Here is a 22,274-nt window from a genome sequence, read left to right on the forward strand (position 1 = left end):
GAGAGTGTGACTGTTAGTCAGCAGAGTAAGGGGAACCAAGGGGAGGTAGAGAAGGCAGTCCCGGAGACATCGGTTCTGCCAACGGGTACAATGTATTTGCTACCTGTGAGGATAAGGAGAAAGACTGCGGGGAGGACAGCCAGAATGCTAACCATGGCACCGTGGAGCAGGAGACAGTCCAAGGTGGGGAGGAGCTGAATAGAAAGGTTATAGTCATAGGGTATTCGATAATTAGGGGGATAGATAGCGTCCACTGCAGTCGCAACCAAGAGTCCAGGAGGGTGTGCTGCCCATCTGGTGCAAGGGTAAAGGATATCTCTGAGCAACTGGAGAGGAACTTGGAAAGGGAGGGAGAAGATCCAGTTGTCATGGTCCAAGTTGGGACCAATGGTACAGGGGAGTAAAGGGAGGAGATTCTGCAGAGAGAATATCAGAAGTTTGGAACTAAATTTTAAAAAAAAAACAGGACCTCATGGCGGTAATCTTGGGATTACTACCTGAGTCACGTGGTAATTGGCATAGGGATAGACAGATCACAAAGGTGAATGTGTGGCTGAAAGACTGGTGTGGGAGGGAGGGATTCTATTTCATGGGACACTGGCACCAGTACTGGGACATGAAGGAGCTGTACGGCTGAGACGGGCTCCATCTGAACTGGAATGGGACCAGTATTCTAGCGGAAAGAATAAAATGGGGCTGTGGATAGGACTTTAAACTAGTAAGACGGGGGGATGGATCAGGTGAAAATAACATAAATCTGAAGATAAAAGAACGAGGAGATGAGAGTAAAGGTCATATCAAGTTAAGGAATAAGGGTAACATAAACGGTCAGGGAACAAATACAGTTATAGAACAAAAGTACATAATTGTTAAATAAAGTATGGGGAACAATTATTAAAAACAAATTAAGTTACCTGTACAGCAATGTGCACAGCATCCAAAACAAAATGGGGGAACTGGAGGCAATAATTTGTAGCGGGGAGATGGATGTGGTAGGGATAACTGAAATGTGGCTACATAAAGGACAGGATTGACAGTTAAATATTGCTGCATAAAACATGCTTATAAAGGATAGGGAAGGATGAAGGGGGGGTGGAGTAACTATTAATTAGAGACAACATAATAGCAATAGAAAAAAGGGACATAAGTAGTAGGATAGAAACAGATTCCATATGGATTGAGACAAAAGAGAAGGGGGGATCGATCATGTTAATAGGTATATTCTACAGACCACCTAATACTAGAAGGGAAGTGGAGGAAGAAATATGCAGGCAAATCTATGAAATGAGTAAAAAATCATCGAATAATAATCATAGGAGATTTCAACTACCCCCAAATAAACTGGCAAGAAGAGATAGGGAAAGGGGAATGGAGTTTTTTTTACAGTGTGTACAGGACTCCTCTTACCCAGTATGTGAGGAACCCAATAAGAGAGGAATCACCGCGGGATCTAGTAATGGGAAATGAACCAGAGCAGATACGAGAAGTAAGCATAGGGGAACATCAAGGCAATAATAATCATTATTATTTTAAAGCTAATGTTGAGAAAGACAAAGTCCAAAATAATAGATTGGAAAATAGCTCATTTTGATGGGATGAAAATTGAACTAGGGAAGATAAACTAAGTTTTTTTTTGACAGAGAAAGAACAGCAGTGGGAAATATTTAAAATGATGAACAATAGAGTTCAGAAATATATTCCTTTTTTTTAGAAAAAAAGAAACAAACTAGCCAATAATGAAAAACCATGGATGAATAAAGAGATGAGGGTAAAATTGAAACTAAAGAAAAAGGCATACTCTAAGTACATAGACAATAAAGTATAGGATGACAAAAGGGAATGCGAAGAGGTTAAGGAAGAAGTAAAAAAAAACAATTAGGAACTATGAACTTAAATTATCAAGGAATATAAAAAGAAATAAAGTATTCTACAGACAGATAAATAACAAAAGAAAAATCAAGATAGAGATAAGGCCACTAAGGGATGCTCAAGATAAACTCACAGGTAATGACAGCGAAATGGCAGAAACATTGAATCGTTACTTTGCCTCGGTATTTACCAGGGAGAATAACAAGGTGGGCGTGACATTAGAAGAAGAGATCAAAAAAGATATAAAAACATTTAAGGTAGAAAGGGAGATCATTGATAAACTAATCAAACTTAGAAAGGATAAGACCCCTGGTCCAGATGGATTGCATCTGCACTTATTAAAAGAAGTTAGGGAAGAGATAGCAGAGGCACTATTACGTATCTATATAAAAATTTATTAGGAAAGGGAATAGTGCCAGAGGATTGGCGGACAGCAAATGTTATTCCTATATTTAAAAAGGGAGCTAGAACAAGCCTAGCGGACGATCGACCAGTTAGCTTAACGTCGGTGGTAGGAAAGATAATGGAATCTTTACTCAAAGATGTAATAAAGAAACATCTAGAAAACAAAAATATAATAGAGTAGTCAGCACAGATTTCAGAAAGGAAAGTCATGCTTGACCAACCTTATTGAATTCTTTGAAGAAGTAACAGAAGGGGTAGACAAGGGTAATGCAGTAGATATAATATATTTGGAATTTCAAAAGGCCTGCGAAAAGATTCCGCTTTGTAGACTCATGACTAAGGTCAGAGCATGTGGAGTCAGGAGACAGTTAGCAGAATGGATAGCAAGCTGGTTACAAAGCAGAAAACAGAGATGGGGTTAAAGTTAGCTACTCAGACAGGCAAAAGGTGGAAAGTGGTGTTCCACAGGCATTGGTGCTGGGACCACTGTTGTTCCCAATTTATATTAACGGTTTGGACTCGGGAATCAGAAGTACTATTTCAAAATCTGCGAACGACACCAAATTGGGGGTGTAGTTAATACAAAGGAAGAATGCGTCAAATGCAAGAAGACATTAATGAACTTGCAGAATGGGCGTGTAATTGGCAAATGAATTTCAATATAGATAAGTGTGAGGTGATGCATTTCATAGGAAGAATAAGGAGGCCACATGCTTGAATAATAAGTCTAAATGGGGTAGAGGAGCAAAGGGATCGCGGGGTACAGATACACAAATCACTAAAAGTAGCGACGCAGGTTAACAAGGCCATAAAAAAGGCAAACCAAGCACTGGGGTTAATTTCTAGAGGAATAGAATTGAAAAGCACGGAAGTTATGTTAAACTTGGTTAGACCACACTTGGAGTATTGTGTACAGTTCTGGTCCCCATGTTCTAAAAATAATAGAGGCATTGGAAAGGGTTCAAAAAAGATTCACAAGTTCTGATACCAGAACTGAGAGGATATACTTATCAGGAAAGGTTGAACAGGCTGGGGCTCTTTGCTGTAGAAAAGAGAAGGCTGAGGGGTGACCTGATAGAGGTCTTTAAGATAATGAAAGGATTTGGTGGCTAGACATAGAGAAAATGTTTCCACTTGTGGGGAGTCCAAAACTAGAGGTCATACATATAAGATAGTTAGTAATAAATGCAATAGGGGATTCAGGAGAAACTTCTTCACCCAAAGAGTGGTAAGAATGTGGAACACACTACCACAAGGAGTAGTTGAGGCAAATAGCATTGATGCATTTAAAGGGAAGCTAGAAAAGCACATGAGGGAGAAAGGAATAGAAGGTATTTTGATAGGGTTAGATGAAATAGGGAGGGAGGAGCCTCGTACGGCATATGAATGCCGGCATTGACCAATTGAGCCGAATGGCCTGTTTCCGTGCTGTAGACTCTGTAGCAATTCCATCTTGACATTCCAGACCCATGAGTGTCAGCTTAGCTCAGTTGCTAGCATTCTCATTGAGGCCAGTTGTACCACCCTACCGCTGCCCCTGCTGAGTTTAGGTAACTTGGCACCAACTGGGTTTGAATCTAAGGCCCAGTTTCTTTGCAATAAAGTAATCTGTACTACTATGATTTTTTTCTGCACAGAAAGAACTATAATTGGGCAAGACCATGCTTTTCATACAAAGTCCTTCTACTTCCTCTGAATTTTTAGTCTGATTCATGTTACCAGTCATGTGTGAAGTATAACAAAGGAAAGGTTAGATTGCTCAGCTTTAAATGTTGTAATTCACAGTCTCCAAGCTGTTTTATATTGTAGGCTGGGGCTTAGTAGGGCAACCTAAGTGCACTGCACTGTTGTGTTTATGGTCAAATAGTACATTTAATCTCCATGTGAAATGGCTGCAAAGTGGATTCCAGTACATTGCAGATGTGCAGGTTGCTGTGACAGTTTAGTCCGCATATGTGTAAAGCACCAATGTCATGTCACTATAACAAGTTGCCTCACACTAAGTGCTGATGTTGTGCAGGATCATGCTGCCAAAACAGCATGTTTACTTATCTCAAGTTATAGATTCATATTTGGGACACATTTTATATTTTTTAAATTATCTAATTTATATAATAACCTTGCACCTCCGAGCATTTCCTGAATCAACTTTTCCTTTACAAATTCCCTTATCTACATTTATAATGGAAACTGTCCGCCTGTAATTACACCCTCCCACCAGTGGTGACACTGTAGCACCTCATCCTGTATTACAGAGAAACTCCTCCAACTTCAACCAATTCTAATCCCTGGCCTCCCAAATTGATGTAGGTTTTGTCCAAGTATATATAAAAAAAAATAAAGGCAGATGTATGACTTTTTAAAATGGAGCACAATTATATCTGCATGCCCTATTCAAATTATGATCTTCCATCTAAGCCCTTTCATCTGAAGTCTACACTTGGTCTTTGCTCCCAATGTGCAGTGCCACAGGAGGAGATTGACTTGTGAATATAAAATTACACACCTTTTGTGCAGCAGTTGTCCTGAACTGCACATATTTTGTATAAGCTTCTTACTGAACTTCCAGGGCTGGATGAAGGTGAAATTCAAAATAGGTAGGTGTCCATATCGTGTTTTTAACTGGGTGCTTCTAACTTCTTATAGCTTCCTAAATGACAGTTTTATTTTTTTTTAAAAACTGGTGACTTTAGCTTGTGGCAGTTGCTAGCTGTGCAAGATTCATATGTTGGGACCCAGCAGCATAAGAACGATATAAAAGTAGTTGAAGATGTACTCTGCACACCACACTTCCTGCTGGCAGCTTCTCTGGACTGATCAGTCCCCTGCAGTGTGGTTGATTTGTGCTTGTAAATAGTCATATGCTGTAAAGCATAGTTTTTTTTTTAAAAAAACAGTAAAGTTCTTTTTGTTTTTATTTTTAAGTGCTTTATTTAAAAGATCCCTCCTGGGCACTTGCTGATCTTGTGCTAATTCCTCTCTAGATCAAAATACACTCAGCATAGCCACACTGTGGCATCCTTACATACTATCAGTAGGGAAAGATCCTATGGTTTGCCTTGGTCTCTCAAAAGTTCAATACAGGCACCTATCGATTTGAATTCCCCACCCCCCCCCCCCCCCCCCAGACTCTCCAGTTCAATAAGTAGCCTGTACAAAACATGAGTAGTTACGGATAACTGTCGCACCAAAGGAGGAATATAATTTTATATTGATCATCTAATTTTTTTTAGGAATAAATTATATCTCAGGTTCTGAATCTGTAATTTCAGATCTAAAGTTCTACTCTTTTTTTAATCATATTAAATCAAATCTTGAACACATTTTTTGGGGGGAATGAAGAGAATTGAAATAATATTCAGGCCACTATCTCCCTTCCCCCAAACTCTTTTTGTATTACATTGAGCCTGACTTGTGTTTGCATAACAAGATCTGTTTGCAGTACCAGTTTTTTTTATTTCAATATTTTGTTGTCACTTTGACATGCCTTGTATACTGCTTTGAATACCATGTAATCTGTGTGACCTTGGTCTTCAAATGTTTCAGAATATGGATACGGTTTTACACCTCACCAACATACCTTTGTTCCATCCTCTTGTATTTATTCAGTTTAAACATTATAAATGCTATGTTTGTACTACATATATACCGCTGAAGCATTTGTGTGCTTTTAGCTGTTCTGGAACATGAAGCATTTAAAAATATCTACAAAAAAATTGACAATTTTGTCTTTAAATCCATCACTGAAGGTTGTTCCTACTGTTTTCAAGACTATCATTTCCTGTCTCTTTTTAAGCTTCTTAAATAATTCAAAAGTCTTTCCACTAAATTGCACTGGTTGTCAACAGATGTGAAATGAAACCTTTTCTCTCAGCATCAGGTGACTGCTTTTGTAATCATTGACAATCCAAACTATAGTTTTTAATTTGTAGGAGCAAATCCGAGGAATCAAAAATTAGTATACAGTACCCTAACTTTGTATTTAAAAAAAAACTTTCAAAAAATTAGTCTTAGAAAAATTAGTAGTTTTATTAATTTGGGAGTAGCAAATTGGTGGTAATGTGCCAATTAAGTGTATATGTTCATTGGTACAATGCACTGCTGAGAAATCCTGTTTGGGGTTTCGCTTTGAGAAAGAAAGAAAATCTATCTTCATCTGGATAATGTAATCCTTAGTACTGTTTGGTTCTACTTGCTCTAATAAAATCAGTTATTTTATTTAGATTTCTTGATAGCATAACATGGGATGCTTCCTCGAATTGTAGCACATGATTGCAGCATTGAACCTTGCTGTCCTGTCCTAGTTACCCTCCCAGTTCAAATTCTTATAAAAGAGGTGTGCATTTATGTCTGTTTATATAACCTCAGCTTGTTTACAGAAAATTGCTGGTAGATTGAAAACTCCACATTACCCATATGTTGCAGACTATTTCAGATAATAACACTGATTGTCTGGTAAATAGTGTTTAACTTGACATCTTGCAAGCCTGGATGTTTGAAGCACAAGATTTCTACAGTTCATTGCATCAAGTCAAAACTTGCTGAAGTCATATGCTTTGAAATTTGTATGCATCAGGAAAATGAATAATGGAAATTGTTTTTAGGATAATACTGAGTTGGTTTACATCAGAAATTTATGATTGTGTATCTGAAAGACCTCTCTGCCCTGCTGCTTTAAGACCGATGACCTCCACTATACAAAGCAAGGAATGAAAGATGAAGAAAATTAAAACTGGGGAAATAGCATCACAGGAAGTAGCATGCACACTGCGCAGGCTTCTATGGCTTGACAGGGATGAAATGATAGTCACTGCTTTACAAAAACAAGTGATTACACTTCAAAAGTAACTCATGGCTGTAAAGTGCTTTTGGAGTCCTCAATATGTGAAAGGTGTTAAATAAATGCAAGCTTTTCTAGGTGTCAATTTGTAACGGCCATCACTTTCATTAGAAATTACAAAAAATACATCTATTACAGAGAACATGAAGCATTTTCTGAAAAGAATCACTATCAGCAATAGATTCTGGATGAAGCTTTCCTCGTCTACTGTTCCTAGTCAACTCCCTATGTGGGCGGACAATATTGCAGTGAAGTTAATAAACTAGCTGTAGGGAGAAGTCTCTGCAAGATGGATCTTGTGCTGGTAACACCCAAACATTTATCAAGACTCCAGGCACCTTGGCAGACATGCTTAGCAGAAGCAGGAAATAGCCCAGTAAATATGATCACAATGATATTCCAAAACCGTATTCCTCAAAGCTTGACTTGGAGGTTTGTGCTCTCGAAGCAGTGAGTTTTGTCCATCATCTTTTATTCATGGAGTTAGCTGGATTCTTTAGTTTTAATTTCTAAATTAGGCCGTGCCTTTTTTTTAATGTTAATACTAGTAAATCTGCTGTGGCGATGCTTATGGGGTAATCCAAGATCTGGAGTGCTTTTACTGATGTTAACAATGATTCTACTGCAGCCCAAATCCCTTCCCAAAACCCCTCATTCTCCATTTTAAAAAAAAATTATGCTTGGGATGTGGGTGATACTGGCAAGGCTGTACTTATTGCCCATTCCTGATTGCCCTGAGAGTATTAAAAGTGAACCAAATAGTATGGGACTGGAGTCACATATAGGCCAGACCAGATGGGGAAAGCAGGTTCTCTTCCCTGAAGAATATTCGTGAACCAGTTGGGTTTTCACGGCAATTCGACAACTTCTGTGGTGAACTTTTCTGATGCCTGCCCACAAATTACGAGATTTATTAAATTCAATTTCACAATTTGCCATGGTGGGATTTGAACTGTCAACCTCTGGGTTGCTAGCAGAGTATCATAACATTAGGTTACTGTATCCTCTTTGATTTAGCTAAAAGGTTAATTTGTAGTATTTAAGTTGCAAGTATTTTGTTTATTTGTTTATTGCAAGACGAGCAACTGAGGAGGATATACTTTCTGTTGGAAAAGAATTGAGGTCGCTTCATTTTGTGCCCCAGATTCATGGATAGTTTAAATGTACTGTTCTGATTAGTTGACAACTATTTATTGATCTTCAGCTGAGAGTTTTTAGCTCATCATATTTGATGTGCCCCACTGGCAGATGTGTAAAAGTTGATTTTTAATTTTTTTTTAAATCTGTGGAAAATCTTTTTAAAGGAGACTGCTTGAATCTTGAGAAAATTCAAACCTATATTCAAATTTTTCCTTACAATCTGTTTGAATGCAGGCTAGCCGTGAAGACTTCACTGCTTCAGGAGTCTCTGCAGAGACTCACCTCAGAACTGTTCATATCTACCCTTCTGAAAGAATTTCATATCCAGAGTGAAGACCTAGAGAACTTGAGGAACATTTTCAATGTCATGTCAACAATTGAGAATAATGAGGTCAGGAAAACAAAAATGAAATACCATTATAGTTTTAAATTACAGAATTATATTAAACAAATGTTAAATCACTGGTCAGTAATCTTACACTGGTATAATCCATTTAGTTACTGTTAAATTGTACATATTTGTTTTTATGGCAGTTGGTTTCTCTGAGAGTTCTTAATTTTCATAGAATCATAGAATAGAATAATAGGTTACAGCACAGAAGGAGGCCATTCGGCCCATCGAGAGGCCGTGCCGGCTCTGTGCACGAGCAATCCAGCTAGTGCACAGTCCTGCCCTATCCTTTTTTTTATTCGTTCATGGGATGTGGGCGTTGCTGGCGAGACCAGCATTTATTGCCCATCCTTAATTGCCCTTGAGAAGGTGGTGGTGAGCTGCCTTCTTGAACCGCTGCAGTCCGTGTGGTGAAAGTTCTCCCACAGTGCTGTTGGGTAGGGAGTTCCAGGATTTTGACCCAGCGACGATGAAGGAACGGCGATATATTTCCAAGTCGGGATGGTGTGTGACTTGGAAGGGAACGTGCAAGTGGAGTTGTTCCCATGTGCCTGCTGCCCTTGTCCTTCTAGGTGGTAGAGGTCGCAGGTTTGGAAGGTGCTATCAAAGAAACCTTGGCGAGTTGCTGCGGTGCATCCTGTGGATGGTACACACTACAGCCACAGTGCGCCAGTGGTGAAGGGAGTGAATGTTTAGGGTGGTGGATGTGGTGCCAATTAAGCGGGCTGCTTTGTCCTGGATGGTATCGAGCTTCTTTAGTGCTGTTGGAGTTGCACTCATCCAGGCAAGTGGACAGTATTCCATCACACTCCTGACTTGTGCCTTGTAGTTGGTGGAAAGGCTTTGGGGAGTCAGGAGGTGAGTCACTCGCCGCAGAATACCCAGCCTCTGACCTGCTCTTGTAGCCACAGTATTTATGTGGCTGGTCCAGTTAAGTTTCTGGTCAATGGTGACCCCCCAGAATGTTGATTGTGGGGGATTCAGCAATGGTAATGCCGTTGAATGTTAAGGGGAGGTGGTTAGATTCTCTCCTGTTGGAGATGGTCATTGCCTGGCACTTGTCTGGCGCAAATGTTACTTGCCACTTATCAGCCCAAGCCTGGATGTTGTCCAGGTCTTGCTTCATGTGGGCACGGACTGCTTCGTTATCTGAGGGGTTGTGAATGGAACTGAACACTCTGCAATCATCAGCGAACATCCCCATTTCTGACCTTATGATGGAGGGAAGGTCAATGATGAAGCAGCTGAAGATGGTTGGGCCTAGGACACTGCCCTGAGGAACTCCTGCAGCAATGTCCTGGGGCTGAGATGATTGGCCTCCAACAACCACTACTATCTTCCTTTGTGCTAGGTACGACTCCGGCCACTGGAGAGTTTTCCCCCGATTCCCATTGACTTCAATTTTACTAGGGCTCCTTGGTGCCACACTCGGCCAAATGCTGCCTTGATGTCAAGGGCAGTCACTCTCACCTCACCTCTGGAATTCAGCTCTTTTGTCCATGTTTGGACCAAGGCTGTAATGAGGTCTGGAGCCGAGTTGACCTGGCGGAACCCGAAGTAAGCATCGGTGAGCAGGTTGTTGGTGAGTAAGTGCCGCTTGATAGCACTGTCGATGACACCTTCCATCACTTTGCTGATGATTGAGAGTAGGCTGATGGGGTGGTAATTGGCTGGATTGGATTTGTCCTGCTTTTTGTGGACAAGACACACCTGGGCAATTTTCCACATTGTCAGGTAGATGCCAGTGTTGTAGCTGTACTGGAACAGTTTGGCTAGAGGCGCGGCTAGTTCTAGAGCACAAGTCTTCAGCACTACAGCCGGGATGTTGTCGGGGCCCATAGCCTTTGCTGTATCCAGTGCACTCAGCCATTTCTTGATATCACGTGGAGTGAATCGAATTGGCTGAAGACTGGCTTCTGCGATGGTGGGGATATCGGGAGAAGGCCAAGATGGATCATCCAGTCAGCACTTCTGGCTGAAGATGGTTGCAAACGCTCCGGCCTTGTCTTTTGCACTCACGTGCTGGACTCCGCCATCATTGAGGATGGGGATGTTTACAGAGCCTCCTCCTCCCGTTAGTTGTTTAATTGTCCACCACCACTCACGACTGGATGTGGCAGGACTGTAGAGCTTTGATATGATCCGTTGGTTGTGGAATCGCTTAGCTCTGTCTATAGCATGCTGTTTCTGCTGTTTAGCGTGCATGTAGTCCTGAGTTGTAGCTTCACCAAGTTGGCACCTCATTTTTAGGTACGCCTGGTGCTGCTCCTGGCATAGCCTTCTACACTCCTCATTGAACCAGGGTTGATCCCCTGGCTTGTTGGTCATGGTAGAGTGAGGAATATGCCAGGCCATGAGGTTACAGATTGTGCTGGAATACAATTCTGCTGCTGCTGATGGCCCACAGCACCTCATGGATGCCCAGTTTTGAGCTGCTAGATCTGCTCTGAATATATCACATTTAGCACGGTGATAGTGCCACACAACACGTTGGATGGTGTCCTCGGTGCGAAGACGGGACTTCATCTCCATGAGGACTGTGCGGTGGTCGCTTCTACCAATACTGTCATGGACATATGCATCTGCGACAGGTAGATTGGTGAGGACGAGGTCAAGTAGGTTTTTCCGTCATGTTGGTTCGCTCACCACCTGCCGCAGGCCCAGTCTGGCAGCTATGTCCTTCAGGACTCGGCCAGCTCGGTCAGTAGTGGTGCTACCGAGCCACTCTTGGTGATGGACATTGAAATCCCCCACCCAGAGTACATTCTGTGCCCTTGCTACCCTCAGTGCTTCCTCCAAGTAGTGCTCAACATGGAGGAGGACTGATTCATCAGCTGAGGGAGGATGGTAGGTGGTAATCAGCAGGAGGTTTCCTTGCCCATGTTTGACCTGATGCCATGAGATTTCATGGGGTCCGGAGTCAATGTTGAGGACTCCCAGGGCCACTCCCTCCTGACTGTATATCACTGGACCGCCACCTCTGGTTGGTCTGTCCTGCTGGTGGGACAGGACATACCCAGGGATGGTGATGGAAGAGTCTGGGACGTTGGCAGAAAGATATGATTCTGTGAACATGGCTATGTCAGGCTGTTGCTTGACTAGTCTGTGGGACAGCTCTCCGAATTTTCGCACAAGTCCCCAGATGTTAGTGAGGAGGACTTTGCAGGGTCGACTGGGCTTGGTTTGCCTTTGCCTTTGTCGTGTCCGGTGCCGGGTGGTCCGTCCAGTTTTATTCTTATTATGACTTCTTATCCCCGTAGCTCTGCAAATTTTTTTCTTTCAAGTGCTTATCCAGTTCCTTTTTGAAAGCCACGATTGAATCTGCCTCCACCACCCCCCAGGCTGTGCATTCCAGATCCTAACCATTCGCTGCTTAAAAACGTTTTTCCTCATGTCACCTTAAATCTGTGTCCTCTGGTTCTTGACCCTTCCGCCAATGGGAACAGTTTCTCTCTATCTATTCTGTCTAGACCCTTCATGATTTTGAATACCTCTATCAAATCTCCTCTCAACCTTCTCTGTTCCAAGGAGAACAATCCCAGCTTCTCGAGCCTGTCCACATAACTAAAGTCCCTCATCCCTGGAATCATTCTAATAAATCTTTTCTGCACCCTCTCTAAGGCCTTCACATCTTTCCTAAAGTGCAGTGCCCAGAACTGAACGGAATACTCCAGTTGTGGTTGAACTAGTATTTTATAAAAATTCATTATGACTTCCTTGCTTTTGTACTCTATGCCTCTATTTATAAAACCCACCATCCCGTGTGCTTTTTTAACCGCTTTCTCAACTTGCCCTGCCACTTTCAACAATTTGTGCACATACATCCCCAGACCTCTCTGTTCCTGTATCTCTTTTAGAATTGTGACCTCTAGTTTATATTGCCTCTCCTCATTCTTCCTACCAAAATGTATCACTTTGTATTTTTCTGCGTTAAATTTCATTGCCGCGTGTCCGCCCGTTTCAGCAGCTTATCTATATCCTCTTGAAGTCTATCACTATCCTCCTCACTGTTTCCAAGTTTTGTATCATCTGCAAATTTTGAAATTGTGCCCTGTACACCCAAGCCCAAGTCATTAATGTATATCAAGAAAAGCAGTGTTCCTAGTACTGACCCCTGGGGAACACCACTGTACGCCTCCCTCCAGTCCGAAAAACAACCATTCACCACTACTCTCTGCTTCCTGTTACTTAACCAATTTAATATCCATGCTGCTACTGCCCCCTTTATTCCATGGGCTTCAATTTTGATGGCAAGCCTGTTGTGCGGCTCTTTTTCAAACGCCCTTTGAAAGTCCATATACACCACATCAACTGCATTGCCCTCATCTACCCTCTCTGTTACCTCATCAAAAAACTCTATCAGGTTAGTTAAACACGATTTGCCTTTAACAAGTCCGTGCTGGCTATCCCTAATCGATCCACACTTGTCCAAGTGACTATTAATTCTGTCCCAGATTATTGTTTCTAAAAGTTTTCCCACCACTGAGGTTAAACTGACTGACCTGTAGTTGCTGGGTTTATCCTTACACCCTTTTTTGAACAAGGGTGTAACATTTGCAATTCTCCAGTATGGCAACACCCTCGTATCTAAGGATGTTTGGAAGATTATGGCCAGTACCTCAGCAATTTCCACCCTTACTTCACTCAGCAACCTAGGATGCATCCCTTCCGGACCAGGTGATTTATCTACTTGAAGTGCAGCTAGCCTTTCTAGTACCTCCTCTTTATCAATTTTTAGCCCATCCAGTATCTCAACTACATCTTCCTTTATTGAGACTCTGGCAGTATCTTCTTCATTGGTAAAGACAGATGCAAAGTATCATTTAGTACCTCGGCCGTGCCCTCTGCCTCCATGAGTAGATTTCCTTTTTGGTCCATGATCGGCCTCGCCCCTCCTCTTGCTACCCGTTTAATGTTTACATGCCTATAGAAAATTTTTGAATTCCCTTTTATGTTGGTCGCCAGTCTATTCTCATACTCTGTCTTTGTCCCTCTTATTTCCTTTTTCACTTCCCCTCTGTACTTTCTATATTCAGCCTGGTTCTCACTTGTGTTATCAACCTGACATCTGTCAAACGCCTCCTTTTTTCTGCTTCATCTTACACTCTTTCTCTTTTGTCATCCAGGGAGCTCTGGCTTTAGCTGCCCTACCTTTCTCCCTTGTGGGAATGTACCTAGACTGTACCCGAACCATCTGCTTCTTAAAGGCCACCCATTGTTCAATTACAGTTTTGCCTGCCGATATTTGATTCCAATTTACCCGGGCCAGATCTGTTCTCATCCCACTGAAATTGGCCCTCCTCCAATTGATTATTTTTACTTTAGAGTGATCCATATCCTTTTTCATAGCAATTCTAAACCTTATGATACTATAATCACTGTTCCCCCACTGACACTTGGTCCTGGGGAACGAGGCAGGCCAAGTGGAGCAAGTCCAGCAATGCCTCCTTGTTGGGCTGGAAACGTACTGGTTAAGAAACTTCTCCTGAACACACTTCAAAAATTCCTGACCCTCTTTGCCCCTTATTATAACTATTCCAGTCTATATTAGGATAGTTGAAATCCCCAGTTATCACAACTCTAATTTGCTCCTCTATATCCTTCCCACTAGTTGGTGGCCTATAGAATACACCCAGTAGTGTAATGGTACCTCTGTTGTTTCTTAACTCTAACCAAATAGATTCTGTACTTGACCCCTTCAGGACAATCTCTCTCTCCAGCACTGCAATATTCTCCTTAATACTGCCACCGCCCCCGCCCCCGCCCCCCCCCCCCACTCTTTTCTTCCCTTCCCTATTTTTCCTGAACACCTTGTATTCAGGAATATTTAATACCCAATCCTGCCCTTTTTTGAGCCAGGTCTCCGTTATCGCCACAACATTATATTCCCATGTGACTAATTGCACCTGCCTTATTTAACACTTTTTAGTACTTTGAACACCAGAAGGAAGATTTCTCAGCATGCAAGTATTTTCTCAAGTTGTTTCTGACATCAGTGATACCAGGACACTACCCATTTAACTCTTTTCCTATGGAATGTAAAGATCCTTTCCCTGGGATAACTCATCCATTCTTTTTCTTGTTCTTCATTGCTGTCCTCTGTTATAAAAGTTTGTTGCATTTTTACCTTTACTAATTGAAAGTGTTTTTGCTTCCTTATTACATCTTTAACACTGTCAATTTAGACTATAATCATAGTGAACCATTCACTCTCACATCCATGTAAGTAGAGCTTACATTTGAGTTGAAGGATCAAATTATTTGTCAAGATCTTGAAGGTTTCTCTCATCAGCCTGCCTGATGAAGGGAGTGAGCACTAACAGAAGGGCTGTTGCTTTTTGCTGTGGAAACCTTAAATACCAAGCACACAGCACACAGCACAAAATGGAAGTAAGTTGTCATCCAGATGCTAGATGACAACATCCATATTATTTTATTTTATGAAGGTTCTAGAGAACCCTCAGCACTTACAACTGGATTTCAAACTTAATGAATCATGGTACATAATGTAACTAGTAGTTTTTTATATACAGGTCATTGGTGTAGTGATATGAGGGATTTACGAAAGACCAATCCTGTCTGATTCCTACCTATGCCTATCATGCACATTAAACTTGATTATTGAGCAAGGAGAGTTGGTGAACTGGTGCTTATGGTTGATCAACTATGCCTTATTTTAATTTTACATGAAGTTTGGATAGGTCTCACTTGAGGTTCCTGCCTTAAATAGTTGAAAATTTCACTTCAGTAGGAAATCTTCTTTCTCTCAGTATTACTGAGGTAGGATCTTGTGGTATATGTAGGATTCTGGGCGAGGAATAATGGAACATTGCCTTCCTCATTCTTCAAATTAATGCATCCTCCACCTACCAAACTTCTCATTCAATCCTGTTATTCTTTTGCATGTAATTAATTTCCATTTTATTATGTTGTTTCTCTGCTTTCTCTAGAAAAAAAAAACTACCATGGTGTGGGAAGGGCGGGTCATGTAAGTGCAATTTCAGAGTCAAATGAACTCATACAGGAAAAATGGGCACTTTTTTAAGGTCCACCAGCACCTTTGGAACCATAACGTTGTTTGACTGGCTATCTTCAGAAAAGCTAGGATAGGGGGAAAATGTCTGGGAGGGAAATAGGGAAGAGGAAAAAGGGACTAGGCATATTGATTCTTCTCATTGGTAAGCTAGACCTTCACTTTTGGCACATGGAATATATTGTTGTTAAAAGAATGTCGAATACCATACAAGATGTGTTGTCTTGCTTTGTATTACCCCCTATCCAGTTTACATGGTGTTCTGACTTTTTAAATTATTTTTTGTTTTCTCTTAGAGGGGAAAGAAATTGACTCCCACGTATTTCAAAATTTCCATTTATAACCCATATAAAACCCCTTTCAGATACTTATACAGTGGAACCTTGATTATCTGTGATTTTTGCAAGAGCCAGGAGACCAGTGGACTGTGCTGTAACAATATCTCAGATGTGAATCAATTGCAACACAGTGTAATCTTCCTGCTGTTGTCCCCAATATTCTACTTTATCTGTTATCTCTTGTATTCATACAATATAGACCTAATTTCAGGGCCTTCTATCCACATAACTATTTTGATGAAGGATGCCAAATTGGTGTCAATTTTGGAGTATTTATGTGACTACAACACATTAGTGTAGGACATTGTTTAGAGTTATTTGACTTAATGTAATTGCTTTCCTGTAGCTTGTTTGGTCAGGTGATTAGAATTTAATTGCACTTCTTGGTTTTATCCTAGATTGTCAAGAAGACTGGTCACACTTGATCTTGTGTTTCAGCGGAGCCCCAGATTTCATCTAAATGTATAATAGAATCAACAAGTATTATTTCTCGTAAAAGATAAACAATGTGATATATTTCTATGATTCAAAGTTTATAGTTTGATTCTATTTTGTTGCTTGGCCTTAATATACTGGTTGTATTTAAGGTACTTTTTTTTTCAAAAAAAATCTAAATCATGTTCGATCACAATACTTAAATAAATATATTCCTTATCTGCTATTTGTGTGATTCATTTTAACTAAGACATTTTGAGTATTGGTGGGAAACCTAACAGCAGCAACCAGATAGGCTGGCAAGGAAGATATACAACTGACAGTCCAGAAGTTTTAAGATTCTGTACCCCTTAACGCATGTCTTCAAGTCTCGATTGTGATGAGCTTTGTCATTTCTGGATTGGGAAGGGTTTTTAAACACATACCTCAAAAGAATGAAAAACTGACAGTCCATCTCAATGAGCAATATGAATGTTACTTAGCTACATTAGCAGTCATGAAAATACATGCATTGAATGTCTGTGAAGTAAAGCTTTTCCCCTTGCAAATCACTATGTTTTAGCTCATATACTGGAGTAAATATAACTGATCGCCACTGAATCTAATAACTTGTCATTTTTTGAAAATAAATTTCTATCACTGTTTGAAAAGTACCTAAAGTTAAATAAAAACCTAAAAGGGATTTTCTTCATTCATGATGCTGTATTCGCATGAGTGTTCAAAGTTTTGATGGAAAACAAACATCATCTCCATCCAACTACCCTCTCTTACCCCAGCAGTCTCATTACTTTTGTGGCATCGTGCAAGCAACATTGATAGTGCTGGAGAGTTTTGCTGGACTTAGGTCTTAACATAAAAGAAAATAAATTTAAGTGGAATTCCAAATGCTGCATCAAATGCCAAAGACATTCCTTTAGCACCAGTGACTAAATATGTTACTTCTAGTGGATCCTCCTTAATTACGTCCATGTCCTGTGTGAAATCTCTGGTTTTCACAAAATATAACAGTTGTGGTCTTTAACTAGTGGCAGATGTAGAGGCAAAAAATAAATTCTCAACTTCAAATAATAAGTTGGATTTGTTGTACCACAATCATTGGTTGTTTCCTTTTCTGGAAATAATTATCGTATCAATAACTCAACGTTCAACTGGCCATAAACGTTGACCTAAAACGACAAGTTCAAGTATTGGATTCTTTTCCCAGTCTTCAAAAGTCTACTATCTAACCACTAAATGAAAAAAAAATCGTCTCCATCTAATGTTAAGCTATCTTTAACTTTTAAGTGGTCTTTCCTTGTAATCTTTTCTGGCTACAGGAGCTAACTTTCACAGGAAAAGATAGTTGAACTGATTAGTCTATCTCCTATTAACACTCTCAATGAACAAATCCAGCTACTTAATAAGGAATGGTGCCAGAGAACAGGCAGCCAGCTAATGTAATTCCTATATTTAAAAAGGGAGATAGAACATGTCCAGGGAACTATAGACCATTTAGCTTAATGTTTGGGTGGCAGGAAAAATAATGGAATCCTTACTCAAAGATGTAATAGAAAAACATCTCGAAGCTGAAAATATAATAAAGAATAATCGGCACAGATTTCAAAAAGGAAGGTCATGCTTGACCAACCTTATTGAATTCTTTGAAGAAGTAACTGAAAGGGTAGACAAGGGTAATGTAGTAGATGTAATATATTTGGATTTTCAAAAGGCTTTCGATAAGGTACCACATGGTAGACTCATGACTAAGGTCGGAGTATGTAGAGACAGGGGACAAGTAGCAGAATGGATAGCAAGCTGGCTACAAAACAGAAAACAGAGAAATGGGGTTAAAGGTAGTTACTCAGACTGGCAAAAGGTAGGAAGTGGTGTTCCACAGGTTCAGTGCTGGGACCAGTTGTTCGCCATTTACATAAACGATTTGGACTTGAATCAGAAGTACAATTTCAAAATTTGCAGATGACACCAAATTGGGTATAGTTAATACTGAGGAAGACATTAAAAAACTTGCAGAATGGGTGTGTAATTGGCAAATGAATTTCAATATAGATAAGTGTGAGGTTTTGGTAAGAAGAACAATGAGGCCAAATATTCCTTGGAAAATAAGAATCTAAATGGGGTAGAGGCGCAGAGGGATTTGAGGGTACAAATACACAAATCATTAAAAGTAGCAATGCAGGTTAATAAGGTCATAAAGATAGCAAACCAAGCACTGGGGTTCATCTCTAGACGGATAGAATTGAAAAGCAGAGAAATTATGTTAAACTTGTATAGAACCTTGGTTAGACCACACTTGGAGTACTGTGAACAATTCTGATCTCCATATTATAAAAAGGCAATAGAGGCACTGGAGAAGGTGCAAAAAAGGTTTACTAGGATGACACCAGAACTGAGAGGTTAGGAAAGATTGAACAGAATGGTCACACAAAAAAGGTCCAGTGGCTTTCCACTGCCGATTTAGCTAGATTAGGGATTAAGGACTTCTGGTGTGTAAGACTTCTGCCCAGAGACACTGAAGTGAGTCTTCTTTGATCTGTTCTTGGAAAATAAATTAGTATTTCCCATACCCACTGCAGCTGAAAAATAAATAGCAATAATGCATAAATAAATCTTTCTTTTGTTTATACTGAGTTCAAAAATATAAAGTACAAGTATGTGTCTTTCTCTCTTTGTGTGTGTTGGGGTCTCTGAAGAAAAAAATAAGCATTTGATAGTTTCTGCGTGAAACTTTGCTTCAAAAGAACTTCTAAAATTCATCTTCCAGCTTGCTTTAAAATATTTAGAACAGAGGTTTTCAAACTGGAGGACGGGTTGAGTCGAAGTTATCGGAGCCACGTGGAGCACGGATTGGGATAAAAGCAAAGAGCCAAAGTCTACCTGCTTTGCCTTTTTTGTTCTGTTGAAAGGAAGGTTTTGATTAAAATGCTTATGTATGATGCAAGACAGGTCCATATCGTGCAATTGAGTATGCCGTGCATCTCTCTGCAAAGACATAGGGCAGTTGCTTCTTTTTCCCATGTTATTCAACATGATTATGTGGCTCTTTACTGAATGTCTTCATCAGACAGGACAGTGACACACTGAAATTTTATCTTTAAAATCAAATATTTAAGAAGTATGCATTGAACAAACATCAGTATGAAGCAGGCATAATCAGAGTCCCACAGCTGTGTTTGCCTTTACAATGGCTCTGTATTCTTGATATATATATTGTAAATATAAAGTTATAGTTTTTCTAATGGCTTGCATTCTTTATTATTATAACATAATCATTGCAATTCCTGCAAACAGGAATCATTTTCAACACTTTCATCTTGATATTTTGTGTTTCAACAGGATAGTTATTTGAATGGAAGGGTTGAAGTTGCAGTAACTCTTGTTCAGTCATTAAAGTGAACAATTAAAGTAGAGTTGTGCCTACCAATGATTTTGATGATCTAACAGATTAAAATATTTACTGGATATTCACATGATTAAACTATCTCTAGCCTGTGCAGCTTCCTTGTTAAATGAGCATTGAGTGCCTTAGCAGTAACATGCTAAACTTGTGCTGTACCAGTGCCAGCTCATTCTCATTCAGATAATTTCTCGACCAACACAAACGCCAATTGCCAAGCGAATGAACTAAAGATAAAAACTGATTTCATTGTTTGTTTTATTATAAGTGTTAATACCCTTACAATAGTATCGGAGTACATTTAATGAGTTGTGTATCATGCATGTAAGAAATATGCATGAAAGTAACAAGTCCATTGATCAGGGAGGGTGGGAGGGTAGAAGAGTTGAATGGTGCAGTGGGTTAGACACTAGTCTCTCACATCGAAGTGCCTGGTTTCAAATCCCAGACTGATAGCTGGGTGTAAGACTCTAAATATATTTCAGCAGACTCAGTTCAGTGCCTAGTGAGCATAGTAACAAACATCACTCAATTGGCAATTTCTTTTAGAGGGGCTACAAAATGGTTGGAGTGTAAAATGCCAAGATTTTACTGGTGCAGTCTGCTGCTAGAAATAATGCAGAACTAGAGAGATTGAGCTATACTTAACCTGGAAGTGCTCATCCTGACACTGGCCTAGAAATTCGATGATGCCACACCTGTATTTCAGGCGCAAAATGGGCACCTAACAATCCAATATGGCAGGCGGGGCGTGGGCGTTGATTATGTGCTGGAAGTGCACCACCAGCTATGTTGGTAAAAGCAGAAAATAGGGGGTCTAACATCTGAGGGCTTTTGTGTAAAGTTGGGTGGCCTTGAACCGGTGGCGGCTCGGCTGCATTCAAGAAAATGTGGAGTATGTGTAGCCTAACCTGCAGTCTGTGAAAGCTGGAGGCTGCCACCAAAAAGATACGTTTTTTTTTTAAATGTCTAAATGTGGAGCCAGGAGATGCAGGAGTGCTCCTCCTGGCTCTTCAGAGGTGCCCAGGTCCAATTTCGGGTGAGCCTTGGGCCTACCTGTTCCGGAGCAGGTGATCGTTGCCTGTTCCCAGATTGCACTGGTTGGCCGGCACGAACCAGGTTCTAAACCTGTACGCCTGAAACAGAAAGTGTTACCTCCCTCATAAGCAAAATAAACCTTGTTAAGTTTATTGGTTAATTATTTGCATTACTACTTAATATCCATTTAAATTATTTTATTAAATATAGCCTGGAAATTACAGTTGGTATAAGACTGCAAGAATACTGTTTCTTAGAAAGTTGGGGTGGGAGGGGGCGCACATGGAACATGAATCTCTGAAGTGGGGCTCAGCCAAAAAAAGTTTGGGAACCTCTGATTTAGAAAAATGAACAACTTCATTGTTATGGTTTGGTCTTACTCCTAAATACTTTCTTTTTCTTTCTGCACAAAGGCAGAATCCATTGGTAAGCCTGAAGTCCCTATAATCTAAAACTTAACCATACATAATCAGTATCTAGGAAATAATGTGCCACTGAGCAAAAATCCTCCCTTTTATTGTAAACTTGCTACCGGATACAATGTAGGATTAAACTATCTCACTTCATTTCAGGAGACATTCTTCATAACAAGCTAAACAATTGAACAGATTTATGCACAAATAATAAATACAGAAATATTATCGGTAAACTGGAGATTATAGCCACAGCAAGACAAACAAAAGTCATAGTTGGTACTCCTGTAATGTTTATGTTCAGGATTCCGCTTTGATATAAAAGTACTTTCCTTTTTCCTAATTCATCAGCAACCTGTCCTGAAGAGATTTTGGATGTCAACACTATTTACAAAATAATCCAACAATGTAACCAGGTCTAATCCAACTAATTCTATTGGTGGGCAACTCATGCAAATGGTTAACAGGAAATATTCTTGTGCTATCAGGTTTGCAATCAAAACGTCAGCTTGTCAGAGATGGTGTGGCAGCAAATGAGATATTTTATCACTCATATTCCCAAAAAGTCAATCACCTCTCAACCAAGTCACTCCCCCTGTCATTGCCCCCCATTTTTGCTCCTGCAAGTCAAAGGGGTGCATACTCAAGTGTGCCTGGCACACAATTGGTCTAGTCATCAATTACCAGATCTGGCTTGACTATGTCAAGCATTATGTGCTTCACTCTCCTCGGCCTATTACTCCAGGTTCATCCAAGAGGGCAATAACTACTCCAAGCTCCTTTTTTCCATGACCAATCACCTTCTCAAGCCCCTTTATCCCACCCAGCTACCATCATTTCAAACACCCTGGAGGAACTCATGGAAATGTTTGTCTCCAACATCAAGACTACCCTTGAAACTGCCAACACCATTTCCTCCCACCCCAACTTCCTTCCAGTTTCCCACGCATTCTAGCCCAGGGCCCTAGTCTTTTTCCA

General features: G+C 40.3%; 1 protein-coding gene across 3 annotated transcripts in view; it reads left to right on the plus strand.

Moving 5' to 3' along the window:
• The window catches only part of rpap2 (RNA polymerase II associated protein 2), a 94,348-nt gene extending 77,673 nt beyond the window's left edge, over positions 1-16,675 (plus strand). For 2 of the 3 annotated variants that reach the window (XM_067989921.1, XM_067989923.1), the window contains 2 exons: positions 8,489-8,645; positions 16,415-16,675. In XM_067989921.1, the coding sequence (XP_067846022.1) occupies positions 8,489-8,645; positions 16,415-16,441 (184 nt within the window). In that variant the 3' untranslated portion in view covers positions 16,442-16,675. Of the gene's footprint in view, positions 1-8,488; positions 8,646-16,414 lie in introns of those variants that run through there. The other variant, XR_010963828.1, reaches the window with a different exon arrangement.
• Positions 16,676-22,274: the final 5,599 nt, after the last annotated feature.

Source organism: Heptranchias perlo, chromosome 9 (genome assembly GCF_035084215.1).
Source record: "Heptranchias perlo isolate sHepPer1 chromosome 9, sHepPer1.hap1, whole genome shotgun sequence".
Classification (NCBI taxonomy): domain Eukaryota; kingdom Metazoa; phylum Chordata; class Chondrichthyes; order Hexanchiformes; family Hexanchidae; genus Heptranchias; species Heptranchias perlo.